At 43.3% G+C, this 21,759-nt stretch overlaps 1 protein-coding gene across 1 annotated transcript; it reads left to right on the top strand.

The window, feature by feature from the left end:
* The first annotated feature begins 2,348 nt into the window (after nucleotides 1–2,348).
* LOC115546577 (protein NLRC3-like) lies at nucleotides 2,349–21,481 on the top strand. The gene is made up of 8 exons (XM_030360180.1): nucleotides 2,349–2,429; nucleotides 4,407–4,685; nucleotides 8,377–8,390; nucleotides 15,511–17,276; nucleotides 19,833–20,006; nucleotides 20,474–20,647; nucleotides 21,180–21,353; nucleotides 21,478–21,481. The coding sequence occupies exons 1-8, from the start codon at nucleotides 2,360–2,362 to the stop codon at nucleotides 21,479–21,481; spliced, it is 2,655 nt and encodes an 884-aa protein (XP_030216040.1). The 5' UTR covers nucleotides 2,349–2,359.
* The last annotated feature ends 278 nt before the right edge of the window (nucleotides 21,482–21,759 follow it).

The following is a 21,759-nucleotide window of genomic DNA, read 5'->3' as shown; positions in this document are numbered from 1 at the left end:
GGTAGATCGAGAGCTTTGCCTTGCGGCTCAGCTCTCTTTTCGTAACAACGGTGCGGTAAAGCGAACGCAATACCGCCCCCGCTGCTCTGATTCTCCGGCCAATCTCACGCTCCATAGTACCCTCACTCGCGAACAAGACCCCGAGGTACTTGAACTCCTTCACTTGGGCTAAGGACTCATAAATAACGATAATCGGGTTAAATAACTTCACATGGTGTGTCTGGTGTGTTTCCAGCATTCGTAGTGTTGATCAGCAGAGAAATAGTCCGCCAAGACGTTGAGGTTGCTTAGCAGCCAGAGACTCTGTCCATGCAAGTGAACGGAGCGTTCACTCTTCGTCATAACTATCAAACCAAACATCATTCACATTCACCGAGCGAACATTCTCAAAGTAAAATGCACATTTCTCGCTAAAAATGTTTCCATAAACGCATTTAATGGCGTAACTATGTTACTATTTCCACCCAGAAAAAAGAAAGATGTCGGCCGTATGCTTCTGTGCAAGGGTCACTACTATGGTCACTACAGTAACGAATTGCTTTACGGCACAGACCCACAAACACGAAACCGGCTCGATATAAACACAAGTATCTAATGGATTGTTATATTCATCATAGATCAGCCGACTAAAAAGAGACAGAGAAACCCAATGTCGGAGGAACAGAAGAAGAGAAAAGGGAGACAGACCGACAGAGAGGCCAGACACGAGTAAACGTTGGGCAAGCTTTTCAGGAATCTGCGTAATATTCTTGATTCTGATAGTCTCTGTACACATGTGTTTGCTCAACCATTTTTTTGAGCCCTGTAAAAATTGTTTTCTCGACCGTTTTGTTGTGAGCCCTGTTTGTTTCTTGCTTGGTTGCAACCATATAAACACCTTTGTTTCCATGGGTGTTTTGCTGTTCGTCTGTCTCGTCCCCCAGATACAGACTGAATCCCCGAATCCAGGTTCTTGTTTATTTCTATTATTATGTTGGCCAAACCTCTTACACTGATTGTTCTGTTCAACCTAAGATAAAATAATTATAACCTAGGGTATAAATTCTCCCCGTCAACTATAAAAAATGATGGATTTATGTTTATTGCAATGCAAATACACCATTTTAAAAATGTATAACCTTGCCTACACTTTATGAACATCTATTTCGGACATGGCTCCGCGCATTCGCCGGCTTCTTTGAAAACAAATGCACATGGCTCGCGTAGAAGAGCATGGGGAAGGGACGTCAACGAGTTGTTACGACAGTGTTGTGAAATATCTACTACGAAGCTTTAGGGGGCGCTGTGTAGAGAAATGTGCGTGCCAAAACCAAGAAAACAGCGAAGACATGCCCGAAGTTGCATAGTGGGCCTTTAAGGATTACGAGCGTCTCCTGACGTCAGAGCCCGATGCGGGATTCGTTTACTTTCAGCACGTTTTGATTTCCTGGTTTCTCTAACTCAATAAACGAGTCACACAACTGTGTGCTCAACGTGCGAAATTGTATCTCTCATTCAACGCAATTTCCACACACATATATATATATATATATATATATATATATATATATATATAGAAAATAAATGGATAGATAATATGTATCGGCCATGAAATTGAATGAGATCGGCCGATCCCGATTTACCTTTAAAACCCAGCATCGGGCCCGATCCGATCCGGGGATCGGGACATCCCTACAATTAATATTAAGACGACTTGTAGCAGACTTTACAGGTTTAATGTTTAAAGGTTCAGTGTCTTTCAATCGGCCCCATTTATTGAATCAGTTATAATTTATCTTTGGAGGTGAAGGGACTTGTTGAAACAAATTATCCATGAAGAATAACACAGGTCTGTGTAGAAATTGACTGCTCTATTTTCTATGTTAGCTAAACGCATTGTTAATAAACACTCTATGCACAGTATGAAGGGTACTTTGTGTGTTTTTATGTCAACATGTAAGTGCTTAAATGTCATAATAACTTTTTCTGTTCCCCCCCCCCCCCCCGATTAATTTCCATTTCAATAAGCTGAGAAAGATTATTGAAATCAAAAGTCATGAGAAAGTAGTTGAGTAGTCCTGCAATAAATTATCAAATGAAACGACATCAACAAATCCTAACTTCCAGATGGTTCTTGTTTTTCCGAAGGACGCAGGAGAGAGCAGACTCCCCTGGACCCAGCTGTGTCTCCATGAAGAATGACTTGTCTATGGATAGACCTCCTGACCTTAAAGATGGACGCTCCTCCAGAGAGGAGAGGTAGGAGTTTTGAACAGACGATGAAAACAGACCGGTTTGTTCTTATCAGACTCTGCTGATACTGATGTTTACAGGTCAGGAAAACTATGTGTGTGTTCTCCACAGACACCAGGAGAGGTCAATGTTTACCAGTGCTCAGTCTGTACAGCATCAAGCAGAGCAGGAGGAACTGGCCAACACACTGTGGGTCGGTAAGGTACTCTTAATTTGAAGACAGAGGTGTCGTGTTCTTTTAGAAAAGGTCATCGAATCAGGATCGCTTTTAACTCACTTTATTTGGTAAAGTTTCGGTATGATATCTGTAGATGCCCTGCCTGGAGCGTTCCGCCTCTAGAGTGTCTCCCCTGTTCTGGGTCGTGCTCCCTCTTAGATACTGGCTATGGTGTTGAGCGCCCGACCCCTACCTCTTCGTATGTGTGATGGTACTGCCATCTGGTGGCTTTGTGCGGTTCTTACAGTTTATTTGTATTGCAATAAACATAAATCCATCCTTTTTTATGGTTGACGGGGAGAATTTATATCCTAGATTATAATTGTTTTATCTTAGGTTGAACAGAACAATCAGTGTAAGAGGTTTGGCCAACATAATAATCTAAATAAACAAGAACCTGGATTCGGGGATTCAGTCTATATCTGGGGGACGAGACAGACGAACAGCAAAACACCCATGGAAACAAAGGTGTTTATATGGTTGCAACCAAGCAAGCTAGAAACATACAGGGCTCACAACAAAACGGTCGAGAAAACAATTTTTACAGGGCTCACAACAAAATGGTTGAGCAAATACATTTGTACAGAGACTATCAACATCAAGAATACCACGAAGACAAAGTTCACCCAAGGGTACTTTCAATTTCAAAAGCAACACGGCCAAGTCGGCGTCTGATTTGCAGTCTTCTTTTTCTTTCAGTTCACGCTATTCCTGAAAAGCTTGCCCAATGTTTACTCGTGTCTGGCCTCTCTGTCGGTCAGTCTCCCTTTTCTCTTCTTCTGTTCCTCCGACATTGGGTTTCTCTGTCTCTTTTTAGAGAGTGGGCGGCGGGTCGCCGGCAAAAACATATTCCTTTTCTCCGCCAAGACGCGCAAGGGGGAGTCGAAACCACGAACAATCGAACAAAAAAGTATAATAGAACCATCGCAATGACTCTTAGCCTGTTATATTAAGGTAAATCAAGCCAAACATTTTGCATAGTTCCCCTTTCACTCGTCTCTGATCTCTTTTCTCCTTTTCTTTTTTTTTCTTATTTTGTTCCACCAACAGTCGCTATCAGTTGATTGATCCATGATGAATGCAACAATTGCCTCGCAACTGGCTGTTTATATCCAGCCGGTGACATGTTTGGGTGTGTGTCTGTGCCGTAAAGCATTTTCGAAACTACAATCTGACCACATTTTCGAGGCGCGATTGGATACTTCCGCTGCGTCACATCCGGATTGTGTCGGTCCGAACAGAGCAAGTTGCATATGCGCTTTTTCCTTGCAGAGGTGACATGACACACCCACCAAACGACCCAGAAATGGTTGCAGAACCATCAGAATAACTCTCAACCAGCATAATTAATGTAATTTTGCTTAAAAAAGTTGCATAGTGGGCCTTTAAGGTGGCCCGTGTTTCTTTTTTCAGTCAATTGATCAATTCGTTCAGTTCATCAAAACTTTGTTTAAACGATTCTCTAATGCCAGTGACCTCCTTGATCATGTGGACAGCCCAGCCAGGTGTGTCTTTGTCTGCCGTGATTTGTTTGGTAGCTCGTCAACTGGTATCACGCTGCTTTACAGTTTGTCTACTCTCTTCGCGATTTCCAACACCTGACATTAACGCGTCCTTATCTCAGGCACCTTTTCCGTTACTTTGAAGTGTGTTTACAAATATTTAGAGCAACAATAAAGGTGTTAAGGTCTATCACTTGCAGAGGAAGTTACCGTGCCACGCCTCGTAGTCACGTGACCTCAAGTTGAATTATTGATCTGAATTAGAAACGAGATTTAAATGAACTATCAAGGTTGTTCTTTAAACAACCTTGGGACATTTTTGAGCTGTGAGTGAACAAGTTGGTGCAACAAACGGCTTTATCTTTACCCCAATAAAGACTTTAATGAATGTTTAATGAATCAACTATCGTGTTTGCTCATTGTCATTTCATATTGCCTTTTGATTTCTCTTCCAGAGGAGCTTCGAAGGATCCGTTCTGAATTTGTGAAGGGAGTTTCAGACCCAGTTATCAAAGGTCTCCTGGATGACCTTTATCATCATAAAGTGTTCAAGTGTTCCGAGGAAAAGGACTACGTGATGGCCGGGAGCACCAAAGCAGACCAAGCACGTCGTATGATCGACATGGTGATCGGTAAAGGGGAGAGAGCAAGTCACGTGATGATCGATAGTATGAAGAAGAGGGACCAACACTTATGCTCCACCCTGGGTCTGATGTCTTCTCTTCCTGGTGTGGGTGAGTTGTTACCATTAATCTACTTTTTAAAGAAATGGTCTCTGCCAGCCAGTGTTCACGTTAGCCGGCTATTAGCCGGACATTGGCCGATTGCACGCACGCATGGCCGGTATAAAAAAATGTAAACGGCCCAGATGTCCGGAAAAAAAAAGAAAGAAGTTCGCATTTATGTATGAATTAATCAGTAGCATATGAAAACCAGTAGCGATTCCTGGCCGAGCTCACCAGGGAGGCAAACACGAACGTGCATTCATGAACACGCGCAGTGCATCTGCACATGCATATACATGTCACTCAGTTGCCACGCTATTGAACGCTGATTGGCTGCCGTCACGCGAAATTCAAGTCAAAGTTGAAATATTTCAACTCAAGCGAGTTTGTCGCTGCACAAATCCTCGTGAACGCGCTCGCCTGTGCACAGCGAAAGTGTGGCGTGACAAATCAAAACTTGTCACTGGTTTTCTCTCGCGAAGAATTCGCCCGATACGCGTCTCTACGTTCACTTTGTATGGGCTCTTGGCACCCCGTCGCGTTTGGTGTGAACGCACAAATCTTTCCCGACTGGGCAAAGCTGGCCAAAATCGCCAGTACAATCCCTGTGTCCAGTGTTCCTGCGGAACGAGGCTTTTCTCTCCAAAACAGGATTAAAACATCTATCAGAAACCGCCTAGCTGAAGAAAAGGTGACGAGGTATGATGCGCATATCGAGCCTTGGGCCGGGGTTGAAAGACTTCAACTTTTCGCGAGCAGCGGAGCACTTCCATGCCATGAAGTTGCGCCGAAAGTAGCCTGCAAGAATTGAAATTATCGAATTAATTATTTTTTACCTGTTTATCATTTTTGCCGAGAATGGCTGTTTTTTTGCCTAGGCTTATTTAATAAATGGCATTCATTGAAGCAACTTAGTTTGTTTCGTTTAAATGCTGACTTTTGGTGATTATTTAATTATTAGTAAATAACGTCCGGAAGATATTCCAAATGTCCGATATTCTGGAATAGTGTCGGACATTTGCCCGCCCAAGAAGAAGTCTAGCGTGAACCCTTCTGCCAGCTTTGTTTTAACCAGAGGGGAGCTTCTTTATCCTTTAATCCACTGGGATCAAGTGATTCATTATCATCCACTCGGGATTGCATTTGTATGGAATACGACTTACTTTTTTTGAGAGATAGGAGTTTTCCTTAGTGCTGCTGTATTCCTTGGCTCAATGGTGTTATTGCTAGTTTGACAGGATACCTTTTATAGTTTGGTAACCCTCACCTTAACCCCTCACATCCTTTTCTAAAGGGGTAAAACTAAATCTTTATTCTTGTTGAGTGGTACATCGTCAGAAGGTGGAACTTGACCTGCCTGTGTGTGGATGATCTTTGTCTCTTTATAAAACCCGCTCTGCAGGGCGGGATCTGTCTGATGATCGAGGGAATAAATATTACACTGATCGGCCCAAAGGTGGCGCTATAGCAGCAGTCCAAAAATGCAAAGTTTGGACAATAACCGCTTTGACTTAGAGTCATGATAGGTTGTTAACACATGCATATCCTCATGGTGAACAAATATGCCTCAAGAACCTATGACTAAATTCCTTAAGGATCCTAGGTTATTTCACTTAGACAAAAATCCTTTAGTACCTATCATCTATGGACCAATGTCTTCAATCTGACATTAAAGGGACTCTTACCTTTGTTGCATTTTTACACTTTTTTTGGATAAGGTTAAATTGGTATTAATAAGGTAATAACACTCTAATATGGAAGACAGACCCACCAGGAGTAAAAACAAACAATTATTTTACTCTCATAATATTTAGTGAAAACTTCAACAAATAAAATTCTTCGGACCGAATGACCTTATTGGCCAACAGACCTGTCTGTTTGCTGCATGGATATATAAGGTTTTCCGTCTGCTTCTTGTGGCGCATTCGGGCCCGCGTCATCAAGGCGCGTCCTCAACTAGAGGGTTTGTTTTGATTCCACGGCAGACAGTAGCGAGTAGCGACCGTAGCGACTAGGGATGGGCATTTGAAGAAATTTCCTTGATCGAGCATCGCTAGAGTTATCGATCAATTATCGATTAATCATTAACTTTTTTCTATAGGCTATATTGAAATTCCCGTTGGTAAAAATACAAAATGTTTTTATCAATTAAATCTTTATTACAACAATAATGTATGGGCCAAAATGAATACAATAGTTAACTTGAAGACCTACATGTTTAACAGTTTTAAAATAATAAATACAGGCATTATAGGTTATAGATGCGGCGCTCGTAAAGTCCGAACAATGGCAAAGGCTCGCAACAAAAAGATGAGCCACGCCACCCATTTACAAACAATTAAATGAACTACTATCTAAAAGCAATACCTTATTGAACATACAAGGCTAAGATTTCACAGTTTCGACAAAATAACGACTCCGAGAGGCACCAAGCCGAAAGAAAAGCGGAGCGAGAGACGACACATTAAAACAAAAAGAGCGACTCACGTTCGGTGGTGACTGTCCCTACTGTCTAACTCCAGCCTACATATTTTTATTTAGAAATATAAGCATGTTAACATGCTCGGGGGTAAGCCGCGAACGCAGCCTTGTTACTGTCAGTCCAGCAGCAGAAAACACCCGCTCTGACGGGACCGAAGTTGCGGGGATGCAAAGGTACTGTCGCGCTAACTTTGACAGCCTGGGGAACCTCCTCCCATTCACTTTCCACCAGTCGGCAGGGTTGCAATCCAGGGGTGGGGGGGTATCCTTCAGAAAGTTATTAACCTCTGTGTCAATGCCAGTGTCCAGTATAATGGAGTACTGCTCCCCGAGTAGAAGTGCCATAGCGGATGCCTGTGTGGCGGCTGCGGCCGCTCCAGTGTTTGCGCTCCCTTCGTCCGCGTGCCCCCCAGCCTGCTCGATAGCCTCCTGGCCTGTCTCCACTGCCTCTCCCAGTTCAACTAATTTCGCATTAGCAACTACTGTCTGTGCAGGTGTCAGAAAGCTCAGGTGCTTGTGACGAGGGTCCAGCATTTCGAAAGCATGGGGGCCGATGATACAAATTCAGCAGACTGAACCTGAAAATAAATGATGCGGGGAAATCAATAATCAGAAATAATTGTGCATCTATAATGCTAAATGGAAAACGTATCTAGGCTATCCAATAAGAGGCATGTAAGTATAGGCTATGTTGTAATTCTTATTACTTGTAACATTTTTGCTATTGGGCATATTGAAACTTAACTAAATGTAGCTTACATTCATTCGGGTGCTGAGGGACGACCGCACTTTAGTTTTGAACTCGATAACCTTGGGCCCGTCTCCTTCTTTGCGCATCAGATGGGCATTGATGAGTCCGAAGGTGATGGGATAAGTGTTGGAGATGGAGACGTCCTTCTCCGCAGACATGACGGTGGTGGCACACTTTAGTGCTCTCAGCACAGGCTGCATTTCCTCCATCAGCCGCCAATGCTCATCTTTCAGCTCCAGGATTCTGGCGTCCTGGAGCTTGGTCACGGTGCGGTCCGACAGGACAGCAGCAACAGCCCACCGTTGCTCCACCAGCCGATCGAACATTTCACAGACCGAGTTCCAACGTGTTTTACATGATTGAATAAGCCGGTGGCTTGGGAGGGCCATTTGTTCTTGTTTTTTTTGCAGAGTTTTGCTGGCAACTGTGCTGTGGTTAAAGTGACCAACCAGTTTGCCAGCCGCGGAGATTACCCGATTCAGGTAAAGTGCAAAGCCGTCATTTATGGCCAGCTGGAGGGTGTGGGCAAAGCAGGCAACGGAAACCCAGCTGACTCTGGTTGGACGGTTAGCAGCGACTATATTGGCCGCGTTATCATGTACGCAGGCGATTACTCGGCCTTCAATTCCCCATTGCTCCACAGCCCCATTCAATTTCTCCGCGAGACAGTCGGCTGTGTGACGGCCTGGCAGGCTTTCTGTTAACAGGACAGCCGAGTTCATTTCCCAGTCATCGCCGATGTAGTGGCAAGTGATGGTAATATAGCTCTCAGCTGTTAAAGCTGTCCAGCAGTCTGTCGTGAGAGCAACACTCTCAGCTTTGGCCAACTTTTTAAACAACTCCTCTTTTCTTTCTTCATACTACGTTTCAATGAGTCTGGTGACTGTGCGCCGTGATGGAATGTGATAGGCTGGTTCCATTATATCCATCAGATTCCCAAAACCTTTGCCTTCAACTACACTTATAGGCAGCATGTCTGTCTGAATGAACTTGCAGATTCCTTTAGTAATTTTATCTGCCCGCTGTGAGTCGCAGCTCCTCCTAGCTAGGACCGAGGTGATGGTAGGTTGAGAGGAGGATGAACTGCCGGCCAACAAGGTCGGATGTGCGTTTTTCAAGTGATACATCATAGTAGTCGTCGCGGAATTATACTTGTACACGGCATCACAGTGTGTACAGTGAACGTCTCCGTTTTTTAAATCGAAGTGGTCCCACGCAACACTTCGCTTGGACCGCTTCATGTTTAGGCTAATCTTGCTTTGCTGGCAAGTTTCCAAATGAGCTGCGTCACAAGTCAACTGCCGCTCATTTGGCTGTTACGTTTTTGTCCTTAGAAATAATAAAACATCGCGCCCTGGTGGTTAGATTTGTTATTTCTCCGTCCTTTTGATCGATAACAATATAAATTGATCGACGCATTTCTTAACGATCAATTATCGAGCATCGATTAATTATGCCCATCCCTAGTAGCGACTGACGATGGCAGACCAAAGTGGTCCACGGCGTACTGAAACTGCACCATTCAGTCCGATTAGGGGACTCATCTCGGACTCAGACTCACAGAGTTACCCTCCTCTGGAGCCTCAGGAAGACCTCCAGACTGTTGGCCACCAACTGCACCATTCAGTCCGACAAGGGGACCCGATTCGGCCTCAGAAGCCAAGTGGTCCCGCTCCCCTGGATGATTCTCAGGACCTCCAGACCGTTGGCAACCAACCGCACCACTTAGTCCGATTAGGGGACCCGTTTCGGACTCAGACGCGAAGTTGTCCCGCTACTCTGGAGCTCCGGGAAGACCTCCAGACCGTTGGCACCCAACCGCACCACTCAGTCCGATTACGGGACCCATTTCGGACTCAGACGCGACGTTGTCCCGCTACTCTGGAGCTACAGGAAGACCTCCAGACCGTTGGCACCCAACCGCACCACTCAGCCCGATTACGGGACCCATTTCGGACTCAGACGCGACGTTGTCCCGCTACTCTGGAGCTACAGGAAGACCTCCAGACCGTTGGCACCCAACCGCACCACTCAGTCCGATTACGGGACCCATTTCGGACTCAGACGCGACGTTGTCCCGCTACTCTGGAGCTACAGGAAGACCTCCAGACCGTTGGCACCCAACCGCACCATTCAGTCCGATTAGGGGACCCATTTCGGCCTCAGACGCTACGTTGTCCCGCTACTCTGTTTGTAATGCTCATACACCTTTCTTATACTCAGTGGGACCACTGTCCTTCAACATGGGGCCTCAAAACGGTATCACACGAAGCCCATAAAATTACAGTGAGCCACCTGCTAAATTTCTTGTTTACTAGACCCCTGGTAGATATTATGACCCCTGGGAGTCTAAACATAACCGATAACCCATGGGAGTCTAGAACTTTTGTACTGTAGCGACCCTGGGACAGTTAAATAGTTTGTGTGTTATGTGATACATTATATTTCGTTGTCCGCTATGCCAGTTGTTCTATGTGCATGTATTGTAATGTTCTTCTTGTCAATCAGCGTGGGGGCGAATCATTAGGTCAGCTGGGGGAGGGCCTTGGAAGAACAGGAGGGTGGGGGCCTGCACGCGAGTGAGACCGTGTTGGGGGTTGCCGGGGTAACCGGGGTTTGTTTTGTGTCGGTTTTCTGCCGTTGGTTACAATGTTACGGGTTTCAGTGACCTGGTTTTGGTTCATTAAAACTACCTTCAACTACTAATGACTCGACATCATTATGTCACCGGCGAGGTCGTTACAGTACTCTAAAAAATAACGCTTAGTTTTGTAAATAACGCTTAGGGGGTGGGGCATTGGAGGAAGGCGGGATGATTTGAATGTGCTGTAATTCTCAAATGCAACAAAGGTAAGAGTCCCTTTCAGCAAAGTCTGTACAATAAAAAAACTAATGCGCCCAGGAGCCATTGACTTCTAAAAAGGGTGTAGTTTAAAACGTGTAAAGACTTAAAGGCTTATATCTACATCAAAATGGACTCCTACCATCTTGAGTCAAACACAAAAGTTGTTCAGAATCAAATTCTGAACCAGACAGAGTCAACATATTTTCAGTTAGGGCGTGGCATCGTGGTACGTGGCACCACATTTCATAGAAGGAATGTTTGTTTTGAGTGGAACCAACCTAGTGGCTGTTGGGGACCTAAGTTCCAACTGTTCGAGTAAATTAAAGTTGATAGACAAAACAACATGGTCGCCAGAGGCTGAAAATCGTCCAGAATTACGTCAATGCCAAAAGGCAAGGTTAACTTAAACCAATGCTAATCCAACTTGGTGTACTCAAAGGCACATGGGTCAAGATGAACCCTTCGGAATTTTATCCATGTCGGGCTATTGGGAGCGGTAAAACAATTAACTGAAAATGCCAACTCTCCAAATTGTACCCAGAACGGGCGATAGGGCGAGCTATATCAATTAACTGAATATGCAGACTTCGGACTGACATATTATCTGACCTTTTTCTTCTACCGTCATGAAATGCTGTAGACATTTGTATCTCTTCGTGTTCAGCAAATGATCCAAGGAAACCTTGGATCAAAATGTCGGCTGGACGTCCAAATTAGCCCAATGAAAGATAGGTGACTAAAGGCGGGGTTACTTGAGTCAATCATCACCAAACTTGGTGTATTTAAAGAAGCACAGGTCAAGGTTAACCAGGCTAAAGTTCATCAAAATAGGACTATAGGGGCCGCTAAAGCGATCAATTGAAAACTTTAATGAAGCATAACTACTCAGCCTTGTGACGTACGGTCATGACATTTTGTTTGCCCATCAACAGATCCAAGCTGATGCTATACCAGCGTTATCAACCGTATCCAAACAAAACAGGTCTTACGAGTCTTTGGCAGGGTCTTAATGGTCTGAATCGGCTAATTGTTTGCATGTTTGTCGTGTATAGCCTACGTGTGTGTAAGCTTATGTTACAGTTCCGACCTGCCTAGGCACGTCAAAATAGCAACACCAACTCCCCTATCCGCTAGGGCACTTAAACCAGAATTTTTTTGGTCAGTTGCACAACTGCTTTATCGATCTGTAAGATAGCACCATGTATCATTTGCGTCAGAAAACGCCTCTGCTTTTCGCCGACAAGCCTTTGAGGGCGTTAGTTTAGTGGCGAGAGTCTGCTGTGGGGGGAAATCAGCTTTGCGCCGGGTGCAAACTAGCAACGATACATGCGTTGTGTAGAAAGTAAATTGCGCTGGGTGCAAGATAGGGCCCAATGTGAGACTCATGCATTTCAAACTTCAATGTGGAATTAAATTAGTCTTAAATTAATTTGATCCAGATATGTAGGGTTATAGTTGGGGTATTAGGTTTAATGGTTTGATCCAGATATTTAGGGTTATAGTGGGGGTATCTGGTTTAATGGTTTGATCCAGATATGCAGGGTTATTGTGGGGGTATCAGGTTAAATGGTTTGATCCAGATATGTAGGGTTATTGTGGTGTATCAGGTTAAAGAATGTTAAACATCATCATTACCAGCACCAAATCCGACCACATCACCCCCATTCTCGTCCAACTACACTGGCTCCCTGTCCAACACTGGATTGACCTTAAAACCCTTCTGCTCACCGGCATAGCCCTCCACAACGTGGCCCCCACTCATCTCCCCGACCTCCTCCAGGAGGACAGGCCCTGCCGCTCCCTTCGTCATCCTCAGCTGGTCTCCACTGTCCCGATCCCAGCCTCAGCAACATGGGTGCTAGGGCTCTCAGCACCGTGGGTGCTAGGGCTCTGAGCACCATGGGTGCTAGGGCTCTCCGCACCGTGGGTGCTAGGGCTCTCCGCACCGTGGGTGCTAGGGCTCTGAGCTGAACTGAAAGAGACACCCTGACAACATCAAACTATTCTCTAAACACATGTGTTCCCACTGGCCTGCTCGCTGTAATGACCCCCTACCATGGGTTCCCCTCGTATCCCCGTTGTGCTGCTGTTCTTACCCCCTCCTACCTGGGTTTCCTCACTGCGGTTCTTACCCCCTCCTACCTGGGTCTCCTCACTGCTGTTCTTACCCCCTCCTACCTGGGTCTCCTCACTGTTCTTACCCCCTCCTACCTGGGTTTCCTCACTGCTGTTCTTACCCCCTCCTACCTGGGTCTCCTCACTGCTGTTCTTACCCCCTCCTACCTGGGTCTCCTCACTGCCGTTCTTTCCCCCCCTACTTGGGTCTTATGTCTCGTTTTGATCATGCTGTTGGTGATGCAGCTCTTGCGGTTTTTGACTCTTGACTTGATTTTTGGTGTTTTATGAATTGTAAGGTGACCTTGGGTGTCAAGAAAAGTGCCTTGAAATAAAATGTTATTCAATTAAATTATTATTATTATTAATGTTATTAATAATATTGAACATAAACCGCAGATCAACAGCAGAATAACTCAGTGGAAGAGATACAACACCATCTTGTTATATCAGCATGTCATTTTACACCGATTCACTATCATTATTACTACCATTAGACCAATCTTATTGCTGTGGAAAAAAGGAAATAGTCATGAACATTTTGAATCTGTGACATTCAGTCTTTGTCACGACCAGCTTCTCCAACCACAAGTTATGAAGCCACTAAATATCATAAAGTTGATAATTCAAAAGGAAATATTGACATGTTCCCAGCAGGGTTTAAAATTTACTTTTTTCCACCACCGTCCCGGAAACGTCCTGAAAAACATTTAGAACCGTCCCGAATCGTCCCGAATTTTTCCCATAAATATTTTTTACATTTTGAGTTGTTACGTACTGATAATATAATGAAAACACAATACATTATGTTGATGAAATAATATATTTATTTCCAGATGACATGCAACACCCTCAGTCACAGAACTGTGGTCTACGAGACCACAGTTTTCGTGATCGCAGAGCAGCAGGCTCTCGCACTGCTTGCCGCTCGAGCAGTGCGAGACTACCTAATATACCATCTTATGCACGCCTTTTTCGCGGCACGGTCCGCACGTCTACACTGCCCGAGGTAAACTGCCTGCTTGAGCTAGAACCCCAATTTACCCTCCCGGGCCCTACACACATTGGCGGTTTATTGGGTTTCATTCTGATGTAAATGCGACGGCTCCGCGGTTCCAGGGGGGACTTGGGTAGAGGTGTTGCGCTGTCTGCAAAGAGACAACGCAGCATATCATCATGAGCAGTTCTAATTGAAAAGGAAGGAATCCGCGAGCAGCTGATCATGTAAGATAAGGTGATGCAGTCGCATTAAACAAAGAAAGATAGGGCGATCTACGAGGAGACCAGAGGAATTGTCCTTACGAGGCTTTTGTCGGGATAAAAAGGAAGTGGTCAGCAAAATAAATAATATGTTGCGTTTTTGCACTTGTAAATAGTTAATCACGCTTGTAGCCTACACTCAGACTTGAACTCATTCTTGCATGCGGGTGTCTTCATTCATAAAAATATTCGGTAGCAGTGTTTCCCATACATAGAACAATGCTTTTATTTTAAAAAATGTTTTAGCGATTTTGAAATATAAATATCGTTCTGTTCGTTCATCTCCGCGTAGCAATCTTTTTCCCTGTCATTCTCGTTCACACACGCACACAGAGACAAGCGCACACACAGAGACAAGCGCGCATACATGCCAATGGTGCGCGGGTACACTACCACTTATTTGATAAACCTGCGTATCATACACAAGCCCTGACAGCGGATTCCCGAAACCCGAAGCAGCAGGATATGTTAGGGATAATGTATAGAACGCCGGTAATTATCGGGAAAATAAGCCCAGACAGGGCGAACTTGCTTCGCCCTGAAGGGGCTTATTTTCGATCATGACCGGCGATGTTCTCTACATATCCCGCTTACTACACGGCTACTTGCCAAAACGAAAAAATAACTTCACATGGTGTGACTTTTTACAATTTATTTGATACTGGCATTCGTAGAGTTGATCGGCAGAGAAATAGTCCGCCAGAGACGTTGAAGTCGCTTAGCAACCGAAGACACTGGGGTTGACAAGTTACCGGTACTTGCGGAGTGATACCAAAGACTTCATTAGAGGCGAAAAAATCTGTTGTTTTCCTTGACAGCGGTCAATTGTACTCATGATTATACTTAGCCGTGTAATAATTGCGAATAATGTGAAATATATATATATATATATATATATATATATATATAGCGGTTAGCGGTTTAAATTCGCTCTGCAGCATAGGCTGGAGATCGGGAAGTCTCCCGGTGGGCCGGTCCACTTTTTTTTTCTAGACTCCGTGCGCAGCCCAGCCTTCTCCGGTGAACCAAGAAAGCCTGTGCCATGACAAACGGGGGATTTTACCCCCTCTGTCTCACTGAACAACACAAACGCGAGGGCGCCAGCCAATTGAACGAAGCCCTTTCCGTTAAATAAGTATTTTCCACCGATCGCGAACACGTTCTGGTTCGCAGAAAGTGTTGAAAAAATGAAGTCAGTGCCCGCAAAATTCTCTTCGTCCCGAGGTCGACCCGAGAGAGAATAAAAATCCTCCCGATGACAATTAATTACGTCGCCGGGACGACGGGACGTCGTTAATTTCAATCCCTGGTTCCCAGTGATGCCAGCATCCACTAACTGATGTCTTCTGTTCATTTCTCATTTAGGATCTGCTGCTGACGAGTGCCAAAAAAAAATCAAGTCTCTTTTAAAGGAGAAGTTACGTCGTGTGTTTGAGGGAATCGCTAAAGCAGGACATTCAACACCTCTGAATGACATCTACACAGAGCTCTTCATTACAAAGAGAGGCAGTGGAGAGGTCAACAAGGAACATGAGGTCAGACTGATTGAAACAGCTTCCAGGAAACCAGCCATGGTGGAAACACCAATCAAATGTGGAGACATCTTTAAACCCTTCCCTGGACAAGATATACCCAACAGGACAATTTTGACAACTGGAGTGGCTGGCATTGGTAAAACCATCTTAACAAATAAGTTCACTTTGGACTGGGCTGAAGGCAACGCCAACAAAGACATAAACTTCACGTTTCTCTTAACTTTCAGAGAGCTGAATTCACTAAAAAAGAAAGAGTTTAGCTTAGTGGAACTTCTTAATCTCTTCTTTTATGAGACCAAAAATGCTGGAATCTGCAGATACGACGGGTTCAAAGTTGTCTTCATCTTAGATGGCCTGGATGAGTGTCGATTTCATCTGGATTTCCAGTCCACCCCGATCTTGACTGATGTCACAGAGTCCACCTCGTTGGACGTGCTGCTGACAAACCTCATCAGGGGCGACCTGCTTCCCTCTGCTTGCATCTGGATAACCACACGCCCTGCGGCAGCCAATAGGATCCCTGATGAGTGTGTTCACATGGTGACAGAGGTGAGAGGGTTCACCAACCAACAGAAGGAGGATTTCTTCAGGAAGAGATTCAGAGACGAGAAGCTGGCCAGCACAATCATCTCCCACATAAAGAAATCACGAAGCCTCCACATCATGTGTCACATCCCAGTCTTCTGTTGGATCACTGCTACAGTTCTGGGGGACTTCTTCGAATCCCAGATAAGAAAAGAGACGCCCAAGACCTTGACTCAGATGTACAGCCACTTCCTGAGGGTTCAGTTCATACAGGAGGACAGGAAGTATCGTCGGAATGCTGATTCAGATCCAGACTGGAATTCAGAGAGCTGGGAGATCATTGTTTCTTTGGGAAAACTTGCTTTTAACCAGCTGGAGAAAGGCCACCTGATCTTCTACAAGGCAGACCTGGCAGAGTGTAAAATCGATATCAAAGAAGCCTCAGTGTACTCAGTAGTGATTACCCAGATCTTTAAAGAGGAGTCAGGGCTGTACCAGGACAAGGTGTTCTGCTTTGTCCATCTGAGCCTCCAGGAGTTTCTGGCTGCCCTTTATGTCTTTCTGACCTTCATAAACGATGGTGTCAATCTGCTCTCAGAAGAACCACCCACCTCTGGGGAAGATAAACTCCTCCTCCTCTACCAGAGTGCTGTGGACAAGGCCTTGCAGAGTGAGAACGGACAACTGGACTTGTTCCTCCGATTCCTCCTGGGCCTCTCTCTGGAGACCAATCAGATTGTCCTACGAGGTCTGCTAGGACAGACAGGAACTAGCTCACTGACCAATGCAAAAACAGTGTCTTACATCAAGGAGAAGTTAGATGGAGATCTCTGTCCAGAGAGAAGCATCAATCTGTTCCACTGTCTGAATGAGCTGAACGACCCTTCTCTAGTGGAGGAGATCCAACAGTACATGATATCAGGAATTATCTCTGAAGAATATCTCTCTCCTGCTCAGTGGTCAGCTCTGGTCTTCATCTTACTGTCATCAGAAGAGGAGCTGGACGTGTTTGACCTGAAGAAATACTGTGCTTCAGAGGAGGGTCTACTGCGGCTGCTGCCAGTGGTCAAAGCCTCCAAAACTTCTCTGTAGGTTCACTGATAACATATATCATAATACACACAACACAATATACAATATATACATATATATATATATATATATATAGATATATATATTAGGGCTGTCAAGCGATTAAAATATTTAATCATGATTAATCGCATTAATGCAATAGTTAACTCACGATTAATCGCGATTAATCATATATTTCTTTTCTATGCTAAATATCCCTTGAATTCTTTGTCCCATTAATTTTTCTCATTTTAATTCTCTTATCAACATGGAGAAGTGCATCGGCTTGCCTTGTGCAAATGTTTTTTTATTGATAACAACATTGGCATATACTGATCAAAACAGGACGGTACAAAAAAAAAGCCTTTAATGCAATTAAACGATGAACATACAAAGATATGCCTTGAACATAGCAGTCAGGCTACTGCTTCTTTTTTTTGAGCCCAAAAAAAAGAAAGTAAAAATAATAATGTGCTTTAATCACACGTTAAAAAAAATAACGCTGTTAAAATTGGTTTGCGTTAACGCTGTTAATAAGGCGTTTAACTGACAGCTCTAATATATATATAGATAATATACAATAGTAGAATGTATCTCAATATAGACAACGTTATATTGTGCAACCAGGTTGAGCCCAAAAAAAAAAAATAATATTAATGTGCGTTAATCGCGCGTTAAAAAAAATAACGCCGTTAAAATTGGTTTGCATTAACGCCGTTAATAACGCGTTTAACTGACAGCTCTAATATATATATATATAATATACAATAGTAGAATGTATCTCAATATAGACAACGTTATATTGTGCAACCAGGTTGAAAAATCAAACTCAAAAGCTCTATTTATAATGAAATAAGGAAAGCCAAGAATTAATATTGTTGTAATAATGTTTATTAATAGTTGATTACAGCTGTATTTAAGTATGTAGCTATATGTATGAATAAATAATTAGTGATATGAAGGATACATTAATAAATATACCTTTATTATTAATAAAAGGTAACCCAATATTTAAACCTTACCTTGATCAGTAGTTTGGTCATATGGATGCTTTTGGTTTAACCAATAGGTTGGGTTGATACAGAGACTTCAGGGTCATCTGGGGGAAGGCTGAGAGTTCACGAGCGAGCGGGAAAAAGGATAGAGAGGAAAGAGTCAAAGGAGGAGAGTACTTTATTCTCTGTAGATCGCCCAGCTAAATGATAGTCAAACTTTTACTTATCAGTTGTAACCAATGCGTCACCAAAGAATTATGATTGCGGGAGCTACGGGGGGCTAGATTGTTTATAGCAGGGCCTGATACATTTTGACGTAACAAATATTACTACACACTACAATAGGATACGAATCAACCAATCAAATCACAAAACAAGCAGCAACGTTCATCATCATTTACACAAATAAAAAATGTGATTTCATAGTTCAGTTTTGTTAGATATAAGTCAGTCCGATGTCTTCATATTTATAAATTAGTGCTGTCAAGCGATTAAAATATTTAATTCATTATGCGATTTAATCACATTAATGTCATAGTTAACTCACGATTAATCACTTTTTTTTATCTGTGCTAAATATCCCTTGATTTCTTCGTCCCATTAATTTTTCTAATTTTAATGCTCTTATCAACATGGAGAAGTGCATCGGCTTGCCTTGTGAAAATGTTTTTTTATTGATAACAACATTGGCTTATACTGATCAAAACAGGACGATACAAAAAAAAAGCCTGTAGTGCAATTAAACGATGAACATAGCAGTCAGGCTACTACTTCTTTGTTTTGAGGCAAAGAAAAAAAAAAGAAAAAAATAATAATTGCGTTAATCTCGCGATAAAAAAATTAACGCCGTTAAAATTGGTTTGCTTTAACGCCGTTAAAAACGCGTTTAACTGACAGCACTAATATAAATATATATATTTATTATTATTATTTATATATATTATTGTGCCGATCACGACCGTGGTCGCCATGCAATGTGCCGCAATGAATCCTGGGAGGGTCGGCGGCACCGAGGCAGTCGTGGTTGTGGGCGATAGGATGTGTGTTTCAGGTGTGTGTGTGTGTTTACATAAAGTCTCTCTCAGGGTGGTGTGGATAATGGGACACAAGAGTGTCAGACTCTTATAACATGGGCTCCTGTCTGGTCGTTCCCGTGCTTCTCGCCACATTATTATTAAAAACATATTTTTAAATTAAATTAAATATTTTTCATAACAAAATGACTTGGGGTTTTGGGAGGGGGGGCTTGGAGGGGGCTTAGCCTTTTTCAGGGGGAGCTCAAGCCCCCGCTAGCCCCCTCCCCTTGTAACCGCCGCTGGTTCTAACCCTAATAAACAAGACATCTCTGTAGATGAACTAAAACATGTATTACAATACAATACAAAAAATACATAATTAAAATACTATACGAGTCTCAAACACTACAAAAAACTCCAATATTGAATAAACATAAGGATTTAATGTATGTATTAGTTAAATTAATAAAACATCTCTAATTAAAGATTTTCAACACAAGTCCTCATGTTAAATGTAAAAGATCTAAGTTACTTTAACGTGTTCTGTTTATTGTGTGTGCAGCCTGAATGGCTGTCATCTGTCAGAGAGATGCTGTGAAGCTCTGGCCTCAGTTCTCATTTCAGACTCCTCTAGTCTGAGAGAGCTGGACCTGAGTACCAATGATCTGGAGGATTCAGGAGTGAAGCTGCTCTCTGCTGGACTGGGGAGTCCACACTGTACACTGGAAACTCTCAGGTCAGTTTTATCCAATGGTCAAACAGTAACACCAAAAGGTTCAATATCAGAAGACATTTAACAGATTTACATCCAAAAAGGTTAGGTCATAAATACATTGTTTTCATAAGAATAAGTAAATAAATGTACATTTTTGTTGGCATGACAGTTTAGGTGCACATTATATTCTTAGTTTGTTAATGATGCTATAATGTGTATGTTGTGTAACATTCTATTCAGTCAGACAGTAAAGTGCGGTTTAGACTTGTTTCATGAAGTTTAATAACAAGCTATTAATAAAACTGTATTTTTAAGTGAAGTATAATGATAATTTTTGTTTGATCATTTAACATCTGTGTGAAATCTTTTTCTTAATATTTAAGATCCAGGTTATTTATATTATGTATTATTTCATGTATTTAAATAATTCATAATTCTCTTATAATTTAACTACAGTTCCTAACAGGTTGTGTTTATTGTGTGTGAAGGCTCAATGCCTGTCATCTGTCAGAGAGATGCTGTGAAGCTCTGGCCTCAGTTCTCAGCTCCAACTCCTGTAGTCTGAGAGAGCTGGACCTGGGTACCAATGATCTGCAGGATTCAGGAGTGAAGCTGCTCTCTGCTGGACTTGGGAGTCCACACTGTACACTGCAAACTCTCAGGTCAGTTATCAGCCTCTTCTTCAAACTGGTTATTCTAGCTTTCAGCAAGTGCTGCTCCTGCCTGATGCATTTCTGTTGCTCTTATTCCTGCTGACAAAACACTCCCTGGTTCTCCACAATGTTAGAACCTGTGAAGAAACGGTCGTAGCGTACCAAACATAGCGAACTTCTCCTCACTAACTGAACAATATCTCATTAAGGTGTAGCTATTGAGAAAGGAGCATTTGTTTTAGATGCTGTTTCACATCCAAGTGAAGGAACTTCTGCTGTCTGTGATGATGTCATCTCCCCACTTCCTCTTCCTGTTCTCAGACTCTCAGGGTGACACAGCTTTGTCTCAATGAAGTATCAATAAAGCTTGTCCTCCAAATGGAATGAATACACTTTATAAATGTGGTTACTTTAGTACAAACTAGTCTCAAGCAGATACAATAAATTGTGTGTGTGTGTGTGTGTGTGTGTGTGTGTGTGTGTGTGTGTGTGTGTGTGTGTGTGTGTGTGTGTGTGTGTGTGTGTGTGTGTGTGTGTGTAGCTTGTCTGGCTGCCTGGTCACACAGGAAGGCTGTGCTTCTCTGGCCTCAGCTCTGAGCTCCAACCCCTCCCATCTGAGAGAGCTGGACCTGAGCTACAATCACCCAGGAGACTCTGGAGCTGCGCTGCTCTCTGCAGGACTGGAGGATCCACGCTGGAGACTGGACACTCTCAGGTATGGAGAGGAAAGCTCACCGCTCAGGGACAAAGTCTCCTACAAGGATTCATGCTGCTGCTAGATGAAGTGGTTTGAAGAGGCAGCTGTAACTCATGTAGTGTAGAACGTAATGAGACGGCAGATGATGAAGGTGAATGTTTCAACATGCTGCTCTCACTTTGATTCCCCCCCAGTGTGGAGCACGGTGGAGTGTGGAGGCTGAAACCAGCTCTAAAGAAGTGTTAGTGTCTGTTTGATTCATTACATCACACACTCACTATTGAGATGGAAAGTCCATCCACACAGCAGGAAGTTAGATCAGATCCTACTGGGAATGAAGAAGATGGCTGACATCATGTATCTTACCTTTATTAATACTGTCCACCATCACAATTAAACCTGCTTGTATTAAACCCAACAGGTA

The sequence above is a fragment of the Gadus morhua genome, chromosome 7, assembly GCF_902167405.1.
Source record: "Gadus morhua chromosome 7, gadMor3.0, whole genome shotgun sequence".
NCBI classification, from domain to species: domain Eukaryota; kingdom Metazoa; phylum Chordata; class Actinopteri; order Gadiformes; family Gadidae; genus Gadus; species Gadus morhua.
This window is presented reverse-complemented; position numbering and strand designations above follow the sequence as displayed.

What these genes read in the sequence shown, in the direction of transcription:
- LOC115546577 (XM_030360180.1), top strand. Translation starts at nt 2,360, where the DNA reads ATGTTTACCAGTGCTCAGTCTGTACAGCATCAAGCAGAGCAGGAGGAA. An exon ending in GGCCAACACACTGTGGGTCG is followed by an intron (nt 2,430 to 4,406) that starts GTAAGGTACTCT and finishes TTTCTCTTCCAG; the next exon opens with AGGAGCTTCGAAGGATCCGT. An exon ending in TGTACACTGGAAACTCTCAG is followed by an intron (nt 20,007 to 20,473) that starts GTCAGTTTTATC and finishes TTGTGTGTGAAG; the next exon opens with GCTCAATGCCTGTCATCTGT.